Source organism: Pseudorca crassidens, chromosome 4, assembly GCF_039906515.1.
Source record: "Pseudorca crassidens isolate mPseCra1 chromosome 4, mPseCra1.hap1, whole genome shotgun sequence".
NCBI lineage: Eukaryota > Metazoa > Chordata > Mammalia > Artiodactyla > Delphinidae > Pseudorca > Pseudorca crassidens.
This window is the reverse complement of record NC_090299.1, coordinates 154,111,150-154,134,471: the sequence shown is the minus strand read 5'-3', so window position 1 is coordinate 154,134,471 and position 23,322 is coordinate 154,111,150. Positions and strand designations below refer to the sequence as shown.

Below are 23,322 nucleotides of genomic sequence, written 5' to 3'. Positions count from 1 at the left end.
CCTCTATTGAAAGTCTTTGTGGTCAGTCTTCAGATCACCCAAACGTGGGACCTTTCAGTCCACACGACCCGCTTACTCTCAGCACCCTCATGGGCCGGGGGTCAGTTCCTCAGCCAGGCTGGCCTTTCCCGTCCAGGAGGGAGGACACCTGTGCTCAGTAGGGTCCCTCTCCGCATGCCTCACTCTGTCCTGCAAATGGAAATACTTCCCAGCTTTGAGATGGCAAGACAAATCTTACTTCTTAAGGGAAGACCTCTTTCACCTCCACAGCTGTACTTTTCCTTCATAGAACATGCACAAGTTTATAATTACTTATTTGTAGTATTATTTGATGAACAGCTGTCTTATCTCACTAAAGTCTAGCATCTATAACTAGCAGAAGCCTTCTTTCTCTCTGTATCTATCTATAATATATATATATGAATTATCTTTCATTTTTTAATTTACAGAGAATAGAGCACGTGTATATTCATCACACTCAATATTTTTTTTCTGTAACCAGGATTTATTATGTCAGAATGGTGACATCTTCAACTACTATTTAATAAAATATAAGCTCCGTTGAGATGGGCATTTCTGATATTAACAAAGGCAGAAGATGTAGCAGTAAATTATAACGTCTCTTTTTGGGAGGGTCAGCGTTCACACATGGATATAATAAAAGGATTAAGAACACTGCTGTTGGATTACCAGTTTCATAAACCCCAAGACACTGTTGGGTTGGATTCAGGGCAAGATTGAATCCTTTAGCAAGTGTCTCAAAGGTGCTGTTTAAAGTCAGTATCATAGACTGTAAGTAGACGTTTGTGATGCTGAAATTAAATTTAAAAACCAGATGAGAATGCTCACCAGGACCTTCAGTGTTGAATGTAACAGCTCCTACATGTTGGACACTTACCATATGTTCCGCAGTAGTGGTCCTAAAAGCTTTGTACTTGTTAACTCACCTAATCCTCACATCCACCATAGAAGATAGATTTGTTCATTATTCTTATTTCATAAATAAGGGAACTGAGTCTTCAAGACTTTAAACGCCTGCCTCAAGCCACTCATTTGTCAATCATCAGAGCAGAGATTTGGACCCAGATAGGCTTGTAATGATCATATTATGTGCTTTTCCCCAAACAAGGACTTAAGGAGCTTCTCCTTTCCGATTTTCCAAAGACAGTTTAGCATGGAAACGGGCAACATATATGTGTGTTACTACTACCATCTTTGTTTTTGTTTTCACGTGCTTGCCAGGTGCTTGTGGCTGTTATGTTTTTACAGGCGGTGTTATTCAGGAACAGGACCTCTACTAAAGAAAATCAGAGCCTCAGAAATTCTGAGCAGTTTATGTAGTTTTGGAAGCGCTCTGGGCCGCTGTGCTCAGGGTCAAGGACACACAGGGCTGAGGGAGTCATTGGTGTGATGAAGCTGCTGCCGAGAGCTCCTTTGAGATGTTTGTGATTGTGTTTCCAGAGCTGGGGCAGTTTACTTAGGAGGCTGTCTCACGGCAAGCTGGACACAGCCAGAAAAAAAATACCATGATGTATCCAGAGTGGTACTTTGTCTAAATCCGTGTCACTTGTGAGAACGTGACTGTCACCGTTTATAGGGCTTGGATGAGTGAAGACACTGGCTTGAGAGGACTGACCTTCACCAACTGGAAGGGGGTCCAAGCAGGAGGCCTCTCTCCTCCAAACCCCCTAAACTAGTCTCTCCTTTGGGGATGCAGACTTTGGGAACTGGCGATTGTGCTGTTGAAAATGGAGAGGTAGTTAATGCTTCACAGCCGCTCCAAGTAAAGGATGTAGAATTTTAATTTTCAGGTGTCATACATCGTAATTGCCTTGTTTTGTGGTGGGAGGTTTTAATTTTAATACCAGATGGACACAACCCAGCCTTGAACGTCCTTACCTCTCACTAAAATGGACTGTCCTAGGATTTATCGTCACGACGATATCTGCGTACTGTCTTTAATACAGCATGTGCTGGGATAATGGTTTTTACAGGATCTGCACCCCTGGGAGCTGTCGTTGGTCAGGTTGATCGTTTGACATGTGTTGATCTTTTCTGCCTGAGACCAGACCTTATTCTGAAACTCCCGCGTTCAGCCTGTCCCATCTAAGAATTCCCGTTTTCATACCTCGCTGGGAAGCTTCTTTACCTACTAGCCAGCAGTCTCTGTAGTATCCTAAACTTCCTTGAAAGGTGTACAATAATAGCAGGAGCTCAGTGTCAGAATATGCATTCAGTTTTGTACATTCACAGTTTGAAGATAAGGAATATCTCAGTAGGTATGGAGTTGTGAGAAATGCTGCCTGGATATTTCTGACAACTTTAAGTAAAAAAATTCCCAAGTTTGAAAACAAACTCTGAACTTCTGCCGGTAATGTGTGATTGTTTGATTTTTGGTAGGGAGTTTGGAAACACGTGGAGGGAAATGTATTTAATTCATTCATTCACTTCTTTTCAAACATGCACACATTCACAGAGTGCATGCTCTAATCCAGGTATCTGGGTTAGGCACCAGTGATTAAAAAAACAAAACCATAAAACCCCCACCATAATAAAAATAGCTGCGACCCTTTTGGGGAAAGGTAATTTGTGTAAATAAATGATCAGTTTAAATTCCAACGAATAGCCACCTCTAAAAGTAAGTAGGAAATGAACTGCTACTGGGAACATTTTTTTCACGTATACAGACTCAATTTTCAAATACTTCGTAGGGCTACACATATATAGAAGAGTTATTTCTGGTTTTGTTTCCAGGTGCAGGTTAGAGCTTTATTTTTAAAGCTCTTGGGAGAGGTGGCGCCCGTTTGGGTTTGGCTGTCTGAGGCAAGAAATCCTGTCCGCTAAGCGGCACACTCAGTGCAACTTTAGCTTAACTGCTCGGATGCTGAGTGGAAACCTCTCCCCGCGCTGTCCCCGCTTCTTCCACTCGCCGTTTCCTCGTCCTCCCGCCTTCGTCGTCTTCAGCTACTGACTACTGTCAGTTAGACGTTCGGAACATCGAATGTGGGAGGCCTTCTCCCTAGATTCGTCTGCCACCAGCACGGCCCCAGGTGGCGCGGTTCTGCCTGTGAGAGGCGAGCGCGCCCATCCTCGGGGCGGTGCGTGTGGGGTCCTTCCTCTCCGGCGTGTGCAAGGCGAGACTGTGACCTGGGTTGAAAGCACTTGAGCTTCTTTCCATCTGGGTTTACTTGGTGGTCAAGGAAAGCGCCGTTTTACCTCACCCCACCTCACCTAGGCAAACTTAAAACTAAACCTTCTCTAAATATTTATTATTGTCTGCTGACCTCTTTCAGGGAGTGATGCGCCAAGTGGAAAGATCTAATGCTTAACCACCAAACACGGTTGTTAAGTGTACAGGGAAAGATAACACAGACTACGGTCAGTCACACTGTTTGGAAACAGTGGGAGACTGTAGTCGTCTGGGTTTATCCGGGGGGTCGTTACGGTCATAATGGGAAACAACAGAGTGTAATCACACACACAGCAAGATATTTGATGATAGTGTTTCATCGGTGGCCATTTGATAGATGAACAGTGTTGAATACATTTTAATCCAGTTTGCCTATGGCTTGATATGGTCTTTTTTGTCAGCTAAAAATTATTGGGGGAAAAAAAAAAACATGTCCAAAGTGTTTCATTTTGGGGAAAATTTTCAATCATGTTTCTCAGAGAAGCCTGTGTTTTCCTCACATGTAAACCACATGTAATTTAAATAACGGGGAATTATATAATTGTCTTGTGTAACGCAACATTCTAAACAAAATTGCTGCCCCAAAAATATACTCTGAATAATGAATGAGTCTGGAAAATTCGGTCAGTGTGCATGGCTGAATTTGGATAATTTAAGCACGAAAGGAACTCTACATATCAAGAAAATAAATCAAATATTGTTAGAAATGTTGTATGTGTATATTTGAGTCATCCTTTACTTTGCTTTTAAGGAGGAAAAAAAAACTTGAAAGTTATGGGATGACAAAATGAGGGATAGAGAAGTATAAGGGGATGTTACCTGAATTATGTACGGTGTTTATGTAATCCGAATAGTAGCTTACTTCCCAACCTTCCTTTCATTTGTTGGTCACCCTCTGTGATTTCAGGTAGCTGGTGAAAAAACATTTTCTTCCCTCAAAGAACAGGTACAACTGAGAGATTATTGTTATCACGACTGTGCTCTCTGGAGGCCGAAACATTTGACAACAAAGAGTCTGAACGAACCTAAGTTTACCTCCAAGTTAGAAGAAAAGCAGTGTTGGGAATTGAGAGACACTCACTCAGAATGTCTACTGGCTTCAATGGCCGTATTGCCAGAAATTAATTTTGGGGGTATGACTGCTTTGGCTCTGTAAATTCTCCTGTTCAGTGTAATGGAGCAGACCAGTCGTCGGTAAGTGTTTGCAGTATCTCCAGTTAGCTTTTACCCCAAAAAGGGAAGAGTCTGAAGAATGGGCTGCAGAACGACGTGCGTTGGGTCCAGAGAGACGAGGTCCCAGAGGTAAAAGTGTTGCCTCTGGACCCTTCGCTGAGAGGTAGCTTCAGGAAGCCTCTTGTGGTCACTGCTTAACCTTGCATACTGCCCCTCCTCCGCTTTCTCCCCTCCCCCGTTTATCCTGATCTCCTTTCTTCTGTAGCATTTATCACCTCGTAATAAATTACAAAATGTGCATATATATCATGTAAACATAATATATAAATATGATAATACATGAATATAATGATGCATGCTCGTTGTTTGTTTCCATCTGCTGAAATGTAAAGCTCTTTGAAGGCAGGAATCTTCATCTGTCTCGTTCGTTCATCTATTAAAAGTGCTCAGAAAGGGCTTGGAGCATAATAGTGTTCAGTTATTTGTGGCAAGACTCGTCCCCCAGGGGGAGAAGGACCCAAAGGGCGACCCAGAGTTCCCAAAGATTTCTAAGACAAATGTAAATAAGGAATTCTAATCATTTTGAATAATTTATTGGAATTCAGTGTGAGATTTTTGAGAAGACGATTATTTCCTTTCATGTACTGCTGTTTAATTTATATCTCAGCCTCCCTCCCGGGAGCATGTTGGGCTGATTATTCCAGGAAGTGAAGCTTAAAAGATACGGGCGCTTATTTTATTAAAGCAAGAGAAAGAAAAGAGGGAATGCATTGACTCATGGTTAGGGGATTTCTAGGGAAATGGCCATTTCTCTGTTTTGTGCAAAAGAACTTTGTATTCTGTTTAACGGTTATGAATTGATGACTGTTTCTGAGAAACTGAGTTCATTACAGAAACTTATGTCATTTGATTTATCTCAGTTGGAAGAAAAAGAATAGGGCATAGTGAGAGCATGAGTTAATTTGTCCTCTATTATATATTTAATTAAAATTTATTTATATTTTATTAGAAGGCCCTAAATCAGAGTCTTCAGAATTCCAATCTGTAGACCAATGCTGTTTCATAATAAAATGTTAGTGACAAAATGAGAAAAATTAGACTCTCCGTATCCTACAAATCAGTAATTTCTTTCCTAGGAATTTATTCTAGTATACATTAGAATTTAATTTAACTCTAAATCTAGAATTTTTACATAGAAATATAAATAATGCTACAAAGGTATTCATCACAACATTTTGTTTGGACTTGTGAAAAAATAAAAGGAATTTAATATCTACTAAAACTTCAGTGTGCCTAACCAATGCAATTCTATGTAGTCAAGGTACAGAAAGGTATATTTATTGACATGAAAAGATGTCCGTCAAACACTTAAGTCACTAAAGGAGGTTTTAAAGCATTATGATCTGGTGTGTGTTATATACGCAATTATTTTCAAGCATAAGCAACCCGAATATACCAGCGGTGGTTGTCTCAGGATAGTGGAGGATTGTTTTAAGTTTTTCATTTCATATACTTTATATTTTTATACAGTTAGAAATTAGAATGTGTAAGTTACACAATAGCATTTATCAAAAGATGAGTAAGTGTTTTTACATTCTATTTTCATGATTTGGGAATATTTCACTGACTTTTGGTATTAAAAAGACTTGCAGTTTTGAAGATGTGTTCCTTTCACTTAACAGCAGCGTATGTTCGGCCAAGGGGAGAGTTTCACAGCTTGTGTGTAGCTCTTTGATTTTAGGCATGGCAAGCACTGCGGTCATCAGTTATACATATCAGTTATATACGTAAAATGCTTCAGCGGCTTAGAACACACTTTTGCCCTCTTCATCTCACTACAGCTGTGGAAGGTGGGGTATATTATTTCTCCCATTGTAGAAGAGAGGGTTTTAGAAAACAATTTTATTGAAGTATATATAGTTGATTTACAATGTGAATTTCTGCTGTACAGCAAAGAGATTCAGTTCTACACATATATACATTCTTTTTCCTATTCTTTTCCATTACGGTTTATCACAGGATACTGAATATAGTTCCCTGTGCTCTACAGCAGGACCTTGTTGTTTATTCATTCTGTATATAATAGTTTACATCTGCAACCCCAAACTCCCAATCCTTCTTTCCCCCGAGAGAGAGGGGTTTTAATGCTCACATGCTTTATGTGATTTGTCCAAGTTCATTCGACTAGGAAATCCTGGGCTCTGAAATTCACGTCTTCGTGCCCACCAAAATCATGCTCTTCCCCCCACGTGCACTGTTACGCGTAACCGCAGGCAAATAATTGGACTGCTCTGAAGAACACAGGGTGTTTGAAGAAATGTCCATCCTCCCTGGACCCAAGCTGTGCTGCCATTTGGAGCAGACACTGGTGTCACAGCCACGGGCGGCCACTGTGGCAGCCCCACTTCCGAGGGGCAGAAGGCAGGAGGCTGCCAGGCGGTGCGGAGGAGCACCCCCCCGCCCCACGATGTGGTGAAACATCACCCAGTTACGTTCTCCCCGAGCCGCCCGTTTTTGTGCATCTCATGTGGACGGGGTGTCTGGGACCTCGGCTGCGCTCTTCCAGGGCAGGCAGTGTTTTGAGTGTGGATTTCTCCTCCCGTTTAGACACTAGTTTAAGAAAAGCTAAATCCCATCAAAATGAATATATAACCATGACCACTATTTAACTGACAACTGTGATTTCCTGTCACTAATCCTGCGTGTATTTTGAGTTACTGCACTTAACACGCTGAGGATGTGGTGGACGATGCTACCTGTCCACCGGGCACCTCAAACTTCACGTGTTTAATACAGAGCTCCGGGCCTTACCCCTTGGTCCACAGCCAGCCGTCTGTCCCAGTTCAGCCTCTGGTGGCAACATCCTTCTGGCTGCTCCGGCCAAAACCTCAGTGTCATCCTTGTGTCCTTCCCTTCTCTCACGTCCTGCGTCCGTTTCATCGGCGAGCCACGTGGAACCTTCTTGTATACCAGGATCTGGGCCACTTCCCTCCCTCCACTGCTTTCACCCCAACTCAGGTCACGGGCCTTTCTTGCCTGAATGTCCCGGTGGCCTCTAACCTGGTCTCCTTGCTGTGGCCTTGCTCTGTCCTTGCTATGACCTTTCTGTCTTTGCTCTGACCTTGCTGTGACATTGCTCTGTCCTTGCTGTGTCCTCTCTTTGTCCTTGCTGTGACCTTGCTTTGTCCTTGCTGTGACCTTGCTCTGTCCTTGCTGTGGCATTGCTCTGACCTTGCTCTGTCCTTGCTATGCCTTTGCTGTGTCCTCTCTTTGTCCTTGCTCTGATGTTGCTCTGTCCTTGCTGTGACCTTGCTGTGTCCTCTCTTTGTCCTTGCTCTGACCTTGCTGTCACCTTGCTGTGACCTTGCTCCGCCCTATATGCCTTCCATCCATGCTCAGTGCAGCCCTAGGATCCGTCCCCTCACTGAAGCTTCTGCTCCTCCTCCAAGGCCCTGGGCTGCCCCTGCCAGCGCTCTCACCTACTCTTCCCCTGTCCGGGGCTCCCAGGCTGCTCAGGGCTCCCTGCAGGCATGCTTCGCACTTGACTCCATTGCCAGCTTCTCAGTGATGCTTCCGGCTGTCGTACTTGAGTCCCTTACCCCCTTGCCCGGTTTTACTTTTCTCCAAACTACTTGCCATTATTGTGTGTGTGTGTGTGTGTGTGTGTGTGTGTGTGTGTGTGTGTGTGTGTGTGTGTGTGTGTGTGTGTGTGTATGTGTGTGTGTGTGTATGTATGTATATCTTAGTTCTATCTTAGTTTTATGCCCTTCTGTCTCCCCTCCTAGAATACATTTGTTCCAAGAGGTTGGTACTCTCTCCTACTAAAGGCTGTATCCCTAGTGCCTCTAACTGTGCCTGGCACATAGAGGGACTCAACACATATTTGCTGCCTATTAATTTCACCAAAAGTTATTTCGTGATCATATTTAATATCAGGCACGGTATTGGGCATTAGAGTACTATACAAATGTTAATCTTGTTAAAACATACTTAAATATATCATTTTTAATTTGGGGAGGGGGGATGTGAAGTAAGATCTTTGCAATCACTAGACTTTTAGGTACCTGTCACTGATTTAACCAAATTTGCCAAAAGTAAATTCTGTTCCAGATATGCAGCCATTTCTTGTATGATCATTGTAGCTGTTCTTTTATTTGTCTGTCTTCTTTTTGTTTTCTAGAAGAGAGGCACAGTTAGATGAAGAAGGGCAGTTTCTTGTCCGAATAATATACGAAGATTCTAAAACATATGATCTGGTTGCTGCCGCAAGCAAAGTCCTCAGTAAGTTAAATGTGACTCGCCACCGTAGACGTCCAAAGGCATGCGTGGCCCAAGGTCGCGGTGTGAGCTGCGCAGGACAGCGTGCTGCCCAGCCCCACTGGGGCCCAGTCACGTGTAATGTTAGCCTCAGGCCACACTGAGTCCCACTGCTCTTTTTACAGACTCTTTAGAGAAGAGAGGAGCTCTCTGCCCCTCCCCACAAAAAGCCATGTGTTGAGGAAGGAAAAAAAGTATTGATACTTAATGTAATAAGTTAATAACATGATAATAATTTAATGTTGCCATGTCAACAGCACAGTAATTTCAAAAGTGTAGAATAAAGAAAATATTATCTCCAAATCTCTGTTGTAATCACAGGTTTTGTTGGGTATTGGTAAAAGAAACAAGAAACTGAGGTCTGCATCAGGCAAAACTCATGCAAGGAAGGCAAAGTCCAAAAAAAAAAAACCTTCATGGACAGATTATTAAATGAGCTTTTATTTCCGAGGAAAAAAAAAAAAAAAAACACTTCATGGGAAAAATGTTGTTCTCAGAGTAGTATCTCGCATCCTCGTGGCACTTAATTTACAGCTAGGCTACAGGTCGGATAGACTAGATGGATGGTTTTTGGCTTTGTCAAATACAGCTAGAAGAGCAAGTGCTACCTTTTGCAGGATACAAGAATTACCAAAAAAAAAAGTATGGTAAATGGTTAATAATAAGAAGAAAAATATTTTGCCTTATTGGTAATCAGAATTGACACAAATGTGAAATAATTTTTATACAAATTTGGCAATTAAAAAAAATATCTAGTGTAGTCAAGGGTAGAGTTAAAGAGGAAATGGTGCACGTTTAAAATCTGTTGGTAAGATAAGAGTTTTTTCCGAGGATAATTTTGCGTCATCAGTCAAAATCTTTTAAAAAATGTTCAAATCCTTTAGAAATTTTTCTTAAAGAAATGATTAGATTTGTTAACATTAAGATTTATGGGTGTTTTCATTTCAGAGTTACTTACATTATCAAAAATTGGAAAAGCCTACATTTTGAACAAGCAGGCATTGGTGAAATAAATTGTTGCATATCTGTGTTGGATAAAATAGTGATTAAAATTGATATTAAGAAAAAATTTTAAATTTTAGGAAATATTAATAATTGAATATTAAGAAAAACACAGGGTCTTAGGGTACATACTGTATGCAACCGAGTTATTAAATATGGATATTTATATAAAGAAAAATAATTTTGCACCACAATATTATCATGTGCATTCTTGATGATTTTCAAGATCCTTCTGTATTTTTTTGGAAAAAGTAGGTTATACCTTAAGTATAAGTTTAAAAAAGCTCAAAATTTTGTCATGCAAGCTGAGAAACTGCTTTGCTGTAAGTACAGACTTACCCTGTTAACACGTCAATACGCTGTCTTCTCAGATTTCATTGTATTTTCCTGGCCAGATGTTTTTCCTGTGATCTGTTCACTCTGCACAGAAATTGAGGATATTTAACATTTTTTATTATGCACTTGTCTTCATTCCTCCCACTAACAATTTTCCATCTCTAATATATTTTCTTTCTGTTGCCTCTCAAATCTATAAACTAGATCTCAATGCTGGAGAAATCCTCCAAATGTTTGGGAAGATGTTTTTCGTCTTTTGTCAAGAATCTGGTTATGACACAATCCTGCGTGTGCTGGGATCTAATGTCAGAGAATTTCTGCAGGTGAGCAGTTTGAGGTCCTGGTGCTAAAAGTTCTGAGGTTTTGATTTTCCAGTGTAGTCTCTAGAATCCTTTTATTCAGCCAGCTGGATGAGTGTCTAACTGCTGAAATGGAATCATAGTGACATTTTTCCTAATTCACGTAAAATAATAATTATTGGATGGTCTTGAATACATTTTAGCATTTTTCCTTTAATTTTTGGTACTGATGCTGAATACTCAAGTTGTAAAGCAGTGGTCTCTGAAAGACTCAACATGTTGTGATCTTTGCAGCTGCCTTTTTAAAAATAGTTCTTTGTGCTAGTAGCTGTGGTTTTATGTATATAACGTGGGCTTACTTTCTACTTGCAAGTCACTCCGAGTTTGCATAGCGTAATTAAAGAGTGTATCAGTATCTGTGATGTTCTACCTGAAGCTCGCTGTTTCGGAGAAAGTGCCTGCCACCAAAACAAGTTTGAGAATCATTGCTGCCGGTTACATATTAGTCAATCTACTCTGGAGAGGAAAATAGGAAATCGTCCAAAGTCAGTCTCAGGTGCGGTCAAAGGTAAATAATGACGTCAAAGGCCTTTGTCTTCTTGTTAAAATTACCTTATTATTATTATTTTTGTATTATACTAGCAAATGACACATTAGGTGGGAGACTATTTTGGGATTGACTGTCCTATTTTAAGCACAGGCACTTGTGAGACCCTCTTCTTGAAATGTGTTAACATTGAATGTTATGTAGTTGTTTGTAAAGGATGTTTCTAAACTGGCCGCTGAAAGCAGCCAGGTCTTGCTGGAAAATGATGTCAATGCAGTACTAGCTGAACCGGAGCCCAGTTTGGGGGGAATGTAAACTGCTTGCGATCCGGCTGCATTACTGATTTAACAGCCAAAATAAGGACTGTAGTGTTTAATCAAAATGGTGGTGGTTTACATAGTGACATTTTTCTTATAAACTAAAAACAGCCTTAAATCAAGATGGAAACTGGCTTGTGGTCCCTGCCATGGATTTACGAAACTGCTGGTGTCGGAAAAAGCTGCCACTTCCAAACGAAGTAGCTGCCAGGAGATACTTAAATTAACCTTTAACAGGTCGTATCTAAATGGATTACGTCACATGGATTAAAGTTTGAGATGTACAAGTAGTTTGGGATTTGGGGGTTTTGAATACATTTCCATTTTTAATACTTCTGTTGACTGCTGTCACCTCAGCTAAGTTGCAGTTGCAGTTCCTCTCCCTTAATTTTAACATTGTCAGTGGCCACATCTGTGTCCACAAACGGTTTACTTTTTTTTTTTTTTTTTTTTTTTTACCCTTTACTCATTGTGACCGACTGCTAGGTGTGTAGTGGGACAGCAGAGGATGGGCAGCTCCGGAGGTTTCTCCTGTTCTAGAGCTGCCCTGCCCGGCAGGGTGGTCTCCACGTGAACGCTCAGCCTGTGAAACGTGCTCTGGGTAAAACACACCAGGCTTCGAAAAGAATGCAAATAGCTCGTACCTAGTTTATGTTGATTACATGGTGAAATGGTAAAAGTTTGGAAATGCTGAGTTATATGAAAATGTATCATTGACGTTTATTTCACGCGGCTCTTTTTCCTTTTTTAAACATGGCCACTAGAAAATTTAACATGACCTGAAGACTAATATTTGTGACTTGCCTTAATGGCTGTTAATGCCTTTTATTTTCCCTGGGCAGCATTATTTTAAATAGTCCTGAGTCTGTTTTCCTCAAAGTCAATAGGCAGTTTTAGTTAATATACCTTTAAATTACACACGACTTTATTTTATTTTTTTCTTTCAGTGCCAGTGTGAACAGTGAGGAAACTGGAAAGTTAGAATACTGTAAAGTTTTCATCAGTATTGTCTATTTTTGATTGAATTGTTTTTTTTCCTGGTTTTGAAATTAATATCTTAATGGCAAATTGGCTACATTAACATACTGCTTTTCTTAAAAGTAGATATTTGTGTTATGAGTAGGCTAATTACAAACAAATTAAATGGACCATTTTTCTGTAAAACTGACTATGAAATAAAGCAACTGATTTTCTTAAATTGTTTTAAGATCCTAGCTTGCATTTAAAAATTGACGTTCTTCATTACATAAAATAATAAAACATTCTTCACGGTAGACTTTAAAGAGTTAGATAAACTGGGTTTTATTCTAAGGATAGTTAAAAGATTATTTTTGTCCTTCACCACCTGACTTTACACAGTCACTAAATCCTTAGACTCTACGTCGTAAGTACTGAATTTTCAGAATCCTACCACTTTTCTTCATTTCCCTACCCTTCCGTGGGACAGTCTACCATTATATACAGTGACGGATCGATTTCCGCATCTCTCTGCATGTGACCCTTCCATCTCCTCTCCATTCTATAACTAGTGACTTTTCTGAAATGCACATAAATCTCCTCCCATCAGTTACTTGCTTAAACCCTTCAGTGATTCCCAATTGCTCATTGGAAATGTAAAAAGCAATTAAAATAATTGAAACTACTCACATCCCCGTCTATCTCTCCTCTTAAGCTCCCCCCAGCCCAGCCAAACAGGACTTCTTCCAGAACGGTTTTTTTTTTTTTTTTTAAACTTGCTCTCTCTGTCCTCTGAGCTTTTGCACCTGCTCTTCCCTTTGTCTGCAACACTGTTCCTGGTCCTTTTCAGCTGGACCTGTCCTCGTCATCCTGCTGGTCAAATTACTTCTTCCAGGAAGGCTCCCCTCCTCTCTCCTGGCTCTACCCTGTTTGAATCAGGGAACTGACATTTCTCATGTTTTCACAGTACATCTATTTCCTCACCCATAGGAGGTCTCGCACCGTAGATCATTTCCTGTTTGGGGCTGGAATGTAAATGCCATGAGGCCAGAGGTCGTGTATAGTCTCTTAATGATGGTATCATCACAGACTTTATCTGGGACTGAAAGAACATTTTTTAAAATGAATATTTGATGTTTATACAAAAATAGGAAGCGAATACCCCAATAGCTCAAGATTAATTTTTTATTAAGAATAATAATAACCCATTTTGAGTGAGCCTATATAACTTTGTTTAGAGATTGATTGTAGATTGAAATATAGACGAATAGACACACTCTAGACCAATTTCTTCTTCATGCGGGCGTGGCATATTACTGTTTATTCATTAACATACAAGTGACATTACTTGTATCTGTTGAAACTTTTAAAATGTTTTCCTTTAAAATGTTGTTTTAAAAGAAATTTTAAAAGAAAATGTTTTAAAATTTCTTTTAAAATGTTGTTCTAATATTTCCATCTGAGGCTCTCAGGCAACAAGAAAATAGCTACTGAGACTGTACCACGGGAGACCACTGGCCATGCGTCAGGCTGGGTTCCTTCATCCACTCCCATCCTTCTGAGGAGGGCTTCCTTGGGGGGTGTCTCTCCCGGCCTCTCAGTGGGATACATTATTAACAGCGACTCCCTATTAAATATACATATTTTTGCTTTTCTTGAAATAATTTTTAAGTTTTCTGAGTACCAGGCACAGCATATAACAGGCAATCAATAAAGAGTCTTCAAATGGTAGCATTAGTTAATTCTGAGTTCTATGTGTATACTTTTTATTTGGCCCAGGCTGTATTGTCCAGATAATACCTCTGTTCCTTTATGCACATTTTATACTCAAGGAGACGCTGTATAGATAGTATCTGTAGTTTAGTTCCGGAAAAATGTTTGTTTCTCTCATGGATTTTGTCATTTCCTTTGATTAGTGAACTTAAACAATTTAACAATTTACCAGCTTGAATAATGGACAGTTCTCCTTTGAAAGGCTTTGCTGCCAATAGCAAATTCCCGGCTCTGCTTACACACTCTCCCTTGCATTTTCAAAGTCATTTTAAGAATTTTTACATCATGCCTATTTTTAGTCTACCTCAAGACTTTCATGAAAAGAGCTACACATCTTAAATGGATAATGGAATAAAATACAGGTTTTAGAGGAAACTTTTGAGAAACATTATTCTTCCAAAGACATCACACAATTTGGAATTGATTTTTGTTAAATGTCCTATGAAACCATCAGTTTGTCGACTATTGATAAAAGTAGATAGTCCTTGCAATTAATTATTATCCTTTTGCTGATTTAGCGACCGAAAACATGATTTATCAAAAAGAGTTAAACAAGGGACTTCCCTGGCGGTCTAGTGGTTAAGACTCTGTGCTCCCAATGCCGGGGGTACAGGGGGTTCGATCCCTGGTCAGGGAACTAAGATCCCACATGTGGTGTGGCCAATAAAATAAAATAAAATAATAAGTAGAGAAGAAAAAAAAGAGATAAACAAGAATAGGAAGACATTTTGATTTAGATTTTTGGATTTTACACATTTTATCTGGATTTATTGTCTTAAAGGTAAGACTATATTTCAGCAAGAATTTTTTCCCTATTCTGCCGCTTTCTTATTCTTAATTTAGGAATAAAGTGTGGTTTCATGCTGCTGCTGTAGTAAATTTCTATCTGAAGCTTCTAGTGTATTGATTAAAAGAATGCAGAGAACAGATGGGACTTGAAAGCCCCATAAAACATACAGCTGGTAAGGAATGTCCAGTCTGATGGTATTCCCGGCCTAAGTCACGCTCCCCTTTACTTTCGGATGCCCTGTTGCATTACTGCAGATTGTCTTTTCCCCAGCTAGCCACACTGATGTCTCCCATCTCACACGCTCTGCTGCAGTGTGGCTGTGCCTCTCCCCCATGAAAGGGTGGAGTCCCCTTCCCCTGGATCTGGGTTGGCTTTAGTGATGATTTGGCCAGTAGAATATGGCAGAAGTAACATTCTGATACTTCCTAGGCTAGTTCATAAGAACTCTTAAAGTTCCCATCTGAGTATCTGGGAGCATTTGCTCTTGGGAGGTTCCCTGTAGGAACCCAGCCCATGACACGAGATGCCCAAGCCACAGGAGGGGCCTGTGCAGGCCCTCGGACAGCGCTGCTGGCTGCGCTCTCAGCTGTTACGATGAGTCCGTCCCAGCCTGTCTCACTCCAACCCGAGTGGACTTCCCACCTGAGTCCAGACAGCCCACAAAACCATGAGAAATAATATTAGCGTGTTAAGCCAGTAAGTTTGGGGTGCTTTGATATGCAGCGGTGGATAATTGGGAAATCACTCTGTGTGTTGTTTTTCCTTTTATGTTTTGTGTCTGTGTTAGTGTGTGTGTGTACATGTGTACCTGTATTTACGGATGGATGAGTAGAGCTTTGAGTTGTCCATGTTTGAAGAGATAAGATGGTATACGACCTCTGGGTCTGGAACCCAAGTCAGTCCACAGCAGGGCTACTGATTCATTTCCAGTGGTGTCTTGTTATTTATTATGTTATATATTTTTTACTTCCCCAATAATTTTACAGAGGTAAAATGAAACCTAAATGAGCGTGGAAAGCTGACTATTGAAAAATAAAGGAGCAATGTGCAATCTTAGAGACCAGTCAGGATTTAAATTATGAGCCTGCTTAAACATGCATAGGAATCTCAGTGGAATAAGCAAACAAATATTCTGTCATCGGTCACTGGAAACACTGGCTTCTTCCACTACTTTGGGTTTGGTGGCGTTTTCACTTACTTTCCCAGTTCATAGACCTCAGAGTCTTCTGCCAGGGCCTTTGTTCAGCCTGCAACGGGATCTTCTTCAATCTGTGTCGGCTCCAGGGTTTGGCTTCTAAAAGACTACACTGTAATTTGGCCAGCCCGCCAGGAGCAATCTGGGGTTGATGGCTGATCGGAAAGTCTTCAATGTTTGTGCAAAGTGTTATTTCGGGAAATGGGATTTTTCCTGAACAGCTGTGAAATTCTAATATTTCCCTAAATTATTTATAATGTTTCTTAGAAAAAAATGCACCATTCATTTTATTTTTAACTTTTGAATTTCAAGAAGAGCTTTTCTCAAAATCCCAAACACCAATTTCTATAACCTGTGTCTACCTGAAAAAAAAAAACGCACAATGTGAGAGCCATGAGTTGATTCGGTGTCTTGCTGAGGACTGTAGCCAGGGACACAGCCTCTCGGGTGACTCTGAGAAACCGTGGCACAGATGGAAGGGGCAGGTCAGTGTGTATGTGGTGTTGGTGAAGGGGTATGTGCAGTCAGGCGCACGTCTCGGTACCAGGTGTCTGCTGGCCACCAGGAGCAGGGATCTTAGTTAATGGCTTTAGTGCTTTTCTGACTGGCGGAAGATGCAAGAATCCAGGCTCATCAGAATTTCCTAACTACCTGAGGGCCTGTGCTAACATTTTTTTCATCCCTGATCTTCACTCTGAATTCTTTCCTGGGTGTATTGAAGGTCAGCAACTGCAGGGGCTCAATGACTAAATTCTTGTAGAACCAGGTGAGGAGTGACATCCCTTAGTTGGCATCTGCAATTTTAAAGTCGACATGCTAGAACTCTTGAAGGAAGATAATATTTTACAATTCTAAGAACTTTTTCTTTGAATAACTCGTATATATTTTCACAATTTTACAAGATATCGATTGTCAGAAGTTGTATATGAACGAGATTTTTTTAAACATGAATTTAAAGGCAGTATTATAATAAGTGAAATAGCTTACACAGGTAATTCTATGACTCTTTGCCTTTTTTTTAAAAAATTAAATTTTCTCTTGAGAGGATGGTAATGATAACTATAAGTAGTTTTAAAAATATCACCATTTAAATATTTTTAGTGACTCTGGTACAATTTCTTTTTAAATAAGGCCTTACATTATTTCTTTTAAAAAAGATTCCCTGTAGCTTTTCGGTTGGAAGGCTGTTTCTCAAGGAGCAGCTTTAAGTAGAAAAGGCACAAAAGTATCATTAAACGTTGCCCCTTACTTGCTGTGAGCTCGTGCTACTCACGCCCGGACCTGCTGCTTCCCGGTGTGTAGGGGTGACTTTTCCGCTTCATCTGCGTCTTGCTCGTTTCCGTTTTTCACATTCAGATTCTAACATAACATCTTGCTTCTGAAACTTAAAATGCTTTTCAAAGTGCACGACTCTGACAAGTAAGTATTGATGTTGGTCTTGCTTTTCAGAAGTGTGAGGAATAGAAAGAAAGGAAATGCTGTCCCTCATCCTCTTTCCTTAAAAACAGGGAGGTTTGCAGTGACTGAGTTTTAAGATTCTTTCCAGCTCTTGACTGCAGTAATGCTCTCAAGTAACAGAGACAGCTCCCTTCTCCCCATCCCCTAGAATAAGGGTTCTTTTTTTCTTTTAATTAGTTAATTGATTTTTTTGGCCATGCTACTCTGGCTCTGTGTTTGCGGGGTCTCAGCTCCCCGACCACGGACTGAACCCAGGCCACGGCAGTGAAAGCCCGGAATCCTAACCACCAGGCCGCCGGGGACCTCCCTAGAATAAGGGTTCTTGAATGCTGAAAAATCTCTCTCTCTCTCTCTCAACACTTTCAAGGCAGGGTCTTACTACACCCATTTATGTGCATCATTTAGGAATTTTTAATTAGATGCCCTGGAAACGGGAATGAGGTCGTTAATTCCCGGAAAACTTTGCCTCTGTAAGTATGTATAAGCTTATTTGTGCCATGCATAGTACAAAGAGAAATTTTGCATTTATTTTGAAGCATTCCAAGATCTTTAAAAATATGGAACTTCAAAGTAATATTTCTCAAAGGATTAATAAAGTCTCTTTTGGTCCTAAATCTGTGGGGTGTACTAAATCCCAGGACGCCAGCACTAGTTTTTTCTTCTGTAAATGATAAAGGCTGGAGGACTTATAAGTAGCAGAATTCCTGAGAAACAGTGCATTCATCTTGCTTGTAGAAAAAGCAGTAAAGTGATACCAGGACATTCAGAGAAATGAAATGGAAACCTCAGACCAGCCTTTTGGCATCTTGAGGCAAAATAGATGAATGAACCTGCTCTCTGTTCCTTTCCTGTTTCCTAGTGTCATAAAGCTAAGGAGAATGACGTGAAAGCGTATTTGAGGTTTGCTTTACTGTTTCCTGGGAATCTACTTGTGCAGAAATACATGCGTTTATATTTTTTTCTTTCTCTTATTTGTGTACTTCTTTGTAACTAGCCATTCAGCTCCTTTCTTTGTATAGCCACCTCCATGGGTATATTTAGAAATAAAACAAAACCAGTTTTAATTGAAACTCTTGTTTTCCAAAATATATTGCTACAACCATGTGGACGAATAATTACCTTTGTATAGATGGTGTTATAAAATGTAGACAGACAAGGTTTTTCTCTTGGCTATTTTGAGTATCTTTGTTGTGGCCTTTGAGGTTCCTGCAAACAATTATCTGTGAAGTCTGTGAAGAAAGTACATTTTTAGCAGTACAGATGTACTCAGTTGAAAATAATTTAATATATAATCATGAATTCCATTTCTCATAATAGGCAGTGGTAATCACTTCAATTTTGAGAGAGTAAGACCCAGTAAGGGAAGCTGTAACTAAAGAAATCCCAGGAGTACTTTTTATGGTTAGATACTACCTAAAGAAAATCAATATTACATTAAGTGGTGTTAAATCTTTCATGCTCCAGGAAAGCACTTTAGTTGTCTAATTAATAGCAAACTCAACAAAACAGTCAGTCCCTGGAGAGTTGGTTACCACAGAGACTTATTAAAAGATTGACATGACCTCATGTGTCTTGATTTCCCACTTGCTTTGAATTGATAAATTTAAGCAACATTTTATTATTAATACTTTAGTATTAACAATACCTTTAAGGCAGATATTAAATTAAAATGGCATTACTTGATTGAATTATTTAAATTAAAATGTCCCCACATTTAGGGAGCAGTGCATGTCCCTGTGTGACTCCTGGCCCATCTCTCGCTTTCTTTAGCATCAGTGATGCAGAGAAGGTGAATGGTACCATCGGGTACCGCCTCCTGCCATCTGCTTATCTGCGTATAGAAATGTGCTCATATAATATGACACAAGATGAAAACAGATGAGTGTGAAAGTAATCTAGGCATATTGACTTAAGATGTACTGTATGCGAACATTTTATAGAAAAGAAATTGAAAAAAAAAACCCTACATATTTCAAGTTACTGTTTGACTCATTTTTAAATTTTTTCATGAAAATGAGCCGCAACACAGTACCCGGGCCTGACTACATTAGGAAATTATTTTAGGAACAAGGACAGAAATTTAATTTAGCAGCAACAGGCTGAATTTTGACTTTGCGGGAAACACATACAGAACTCTCTTGATGATCTTTTTTCTCACCAGCTTTTCTATGACAGCGTTTTTGCAGCATCAGCAGACGTGTAAGGGGTCTGGCAGGGTTATGAGGGGCAGTCTTCATGTCTCCCTTCCCAGGAAAGGGTTCCCGTGGGAAGACCTCGTCATAGGAAAACCCTCCGTGTTACTTAGCAAGTGAAGTCGTCTCAGGCCTTCAGCTGCTCGAGGTTTCTGTAAACTGTCCGCCCTTAGCATCTGCCGTGTTGGGTTCCTCTTACCTGGCAACGGCAGCCTGTGGAGCAATCAGGACCACTTGGTATTTGAGTTAAGAACTGGCCTGACTTGATTATAACAGGTGGAACTGGGGGGCAGAAAACCAAATTTTAGCCCTAGGCCTGAAGGCATTTCAAAAAGAAGCCGCTTCACCAGTTGAGGGGACTTGAGCCATGTATCCCAATCAGAACGTCAGCCTTTGTGACCTCAGCTCTTACCTGCACTCTGCGTCTTTGGACCCCGTCCTTTAGTCTAACCCTAACCCTTGTAGGCACCCAAAGCCACTCTGCACATTGGTTTGTGAGCTAAACCATGAACCGCTTACAGTCCGGGTCCGTGTGGTGCAGATCTGGGCCGGCCCTGCCCCCTGCCCCTGGCTGCAGCGCACAACCTGCGTGACGCATGCGCAGTGCACATGCTTTTATACGCTGCACAGACAGCGCACGGATGAGTGTTTGGCGACGCAGGGCCGCACGTGCCCTCAGGGCGCCACCTCCTGCCGTACTCGCGCCGCGTCCTAACTGACGTCTTACTGGATCCTTGTTTCCCTAAACTGGCCTCTCTGAGACATCTGGAACGAGAACCGTCCTTCCGTTTTGGCCCCTTTCCACACCTCCTTTTCAGATGTGCTCCTCGAGGCTCAGGGCATCCTGAGATCGTTTTGCTTTTCCCATTCTCTTCAGTAATAATCACCAGTTATTGACAGGTTCCTATTTGGTGAATTAGCTGTTTTACTGCTACCATGACAAATGCCCACAACCATAAGTGCTTAAAACAACACACATTATTATCCTGCATTTGCGTAGGTTGGGAGGCCATAGGGGTCTCCCTGGACCATGGTCAGGGGGCCAGCAGGGCTGCGGTCGGGGATGGGGGATGGGGAAGATTTCCTCGCTCGTTCTGGTGTAGGCAGAATTCAGCCCCCGGGGCCAGACGTAGGGCTGTGGACCAGTTTCCTTACCGGCCATAGGGGGGCGGTGGTGGTGGGGCTTGTAAGGCCCCAGGCTCTCGCCAGGCCCTGCGTGCGGTGTCCTGTTCCTCAGACCCTGTTTCCTCCTCAGTTCCCACGTCCCTCCCTGCAACCAGGAAAGGGTCTTGGCACCTAAGGACTCAGTCGCTCATGGGATTAGGCTGGGGCCCAACCGTAATCTTCCCAAGCAAGGTCTGTAAGCTTAGCGCCATTTGCAAAATCCCTCTTGCCGCGTGAGGTAGCATGTTCACAGGGCCGAGGTCTGGAATCTCGGGGACACCGTTATTTTGCCTGCTGCATCTGGGGTGGGCTCATGCTTTGTATACATCACCTCAGTTATTTCCATTTTATCAGAAGAAATCAAGCCTTAGAAAGGTCGGGTAGGTTGGCTACATTATCATGAAATGACAGTGTCATGATTTAAATCCAAGTTTGCTTGATTATTTTTAAGTTATTTTTTAAATAGTTGAATTTTTTTTCATTTTTCTTTTTTTTTTTGGCCACACCATTCAGCTTGCGGGATCTTAGTTCCCCAACCAGGGATCTAACCTGGGCCCTCAGCAGTGAAAGCACAGAGTCCTAACCACTGGACCACCAGCAAATTCCCAAAGTCAGCTTGATTTTTTTTTATAATAAGTGATTAATTTTATATTTGGGTTTTTTTAAAAACATCTTTATTGGAGTATAACTGCTTTACAATGGTGTGTTAGTTTCTGCTGTATAACAAAGTGAATTAGCTATACGTATACATATATCCCCATATCTCCTCCCTCTTGCGTCTCCCTCCCTCCCACCCTCCCTATCCCACCCCTCTAGGTGGTCACAAAGCACCGAGCTGATCTCCCTGTGCTGTAAGGCTGCTTCCCACTAGCTATCTAGTTTACATTTGGTAGTGTATATATGTCCACGACACTCTCTCACTTGGTCCAAGCTTCCCCATACCCGCCGTGTCTTCAAGTACGTTCTCTACGTCTCCGTCTTTATTCCTTCTAGCCACCTTGCTCTTAACTCCTGTACCATGCTATGCTATGTGTGTGCGCTACTATATTTGTGCAACACACACACACACAACACGCATTATGAATTAAGTGTTGGAAAGCCATGTTGCACCCAGTCAGTAGTATAGTTTGTACCATTTCTTCTGGTGATCTTTAAACAAAATTTTTTTTTTAATATTAGAGAGTAATACAAGAAAGTGGGGAATTTGGTACATTCTAAATTAATCAAAAAGAAATTAATCACAAGGCTATCAGAACAGAAAATATTTATTTGCAAATTTATTAGTTTTCCAAGACTTCAGTTCCAAAAGGTTCAGTTTCACAGGTTAGCTATGAGGCTGTACCTTGCTTGGGGACTATAAATGAACATGAAGAAATTATACTGATATAATTTCCAAAATAATTTTAATTACTAAAATATTATTTCACAAAGAGTATGCTTATATTTTCATATGCTTATAACTCTGATGTAGTTTTTGAATTAATAGTCAAGTTTTAGGATTGTAGTGGAAACAAAGTGTAATATGTGATCACTTTGGGCATTCCATGCTGGTTATCATAACATAAATATACAACTGCCCCAAACTCTTGTAAGTATGCATACCTTTGTCTTAGCTCATAACTGTGTTTCTTTTTTCTGCTTCAGGTATCCGTTTTACACCCCCTTGTTTGTTTACCTTCTTTAAAATATTTCCACTGTTAGCAGTCACAGATGTTTTTCTTTTTTTTTAATTTATGGAAATATAGTTGATTTACAGTGCCGTCTTAATTTCTGCTGTACAGCAAAGTGATTCAGTTATCTCATATATACACATTCTTTTTCATATTCTTTTCTTTAATGCAAAGGTTTATTATTTATTTATTTATTTAAATTTTATTTATTTTTGGCTGCGTTGGGTCTTCGTTGCTGCATGCGGGCTTTCTCTAGTTGCGGCGAGCGGGGGCTGCTCTTCGTTGCGGTGCACGGGCTTCTCATTGCGGTGGCTTCTCTTGTTGCAGAGCACGGACTCTAGGCACGCAGGCTTCAGTAGTTGTGGCACACGGGCCTAGTTGCTCTGTGGCATGTGGGATCTTCCTGGACCGGGGCTCCAACCCGTGTCCCCTGCAGTGGCAGGCGGATTCTTAACCACTGCGCCACCAGGGAAGTCCTCATATTCTTTTCCACTATGGTTTATCACAGGATATTGAACACAGTTCCCTGTGCTCTACAGTAGGACCTTGTTGTTTATCTGTCCTATACACAGTAGTTTCCATCTGCTGACCCCGAGCTCCCAGTGCATTCCCCCCTGCCCCGCCTTGGCAACCACAAGTCTGTTCTTTATGTCTGTAAGCCTGTTTCTCTTTCGTAGATATGTTCTTTTGTGTCATATTTTAAATTCCACATATAAGTGATGTCATATGGTATTTGTCTTTGATGTACTTCATTTTGTATGATCATCTCTAGGTCCATCCATGTTGCTGCAAATGGCATTATTTCATGCTTTTTTATGTCTGAGTAGTATTCCATTATGTGTGTGTGTGTGTGTGTGTGTGTACCACATCTTCTTTATCCATTCACACAGATGTTCTTCTTAATTTCATCACCTTAGTTTCAAGTTCTCTGTGGTTCCTGCC

At 40.9% G+C, this 23,322-nt stretch overlaps 1 protein-coding gene across 3 annotated transcripts in view; it reads left to right on the top strand.

Annotated features, from left to right (window-relative positions):
• The window catches only part of GUCY1B1 (guanylate cyclase 1 soluble subunit beta 1), a 47,714-nt gene that overhangs the window by 5,113 nt on the left and 19,279 nt on the right, over positions 1-23,322 (top strand). For all 3 annotated transcript variants that reach the window (XM_067737105.1, XM_067737106.1, XM_067737107.1), the window contains 2 exons: positions 8,544-8,644; positions 10,223-10,341. In XM_067737105.1, the coding sequence (XP_067593206.1) occupies positions 8,544-8,644; positions 10,223-10,341 (220 nt within the window). The remainder of the gene's footprint in view (positions 1-8,543; positions 8,645-10,222; positions 10,342-23,322) is intronic.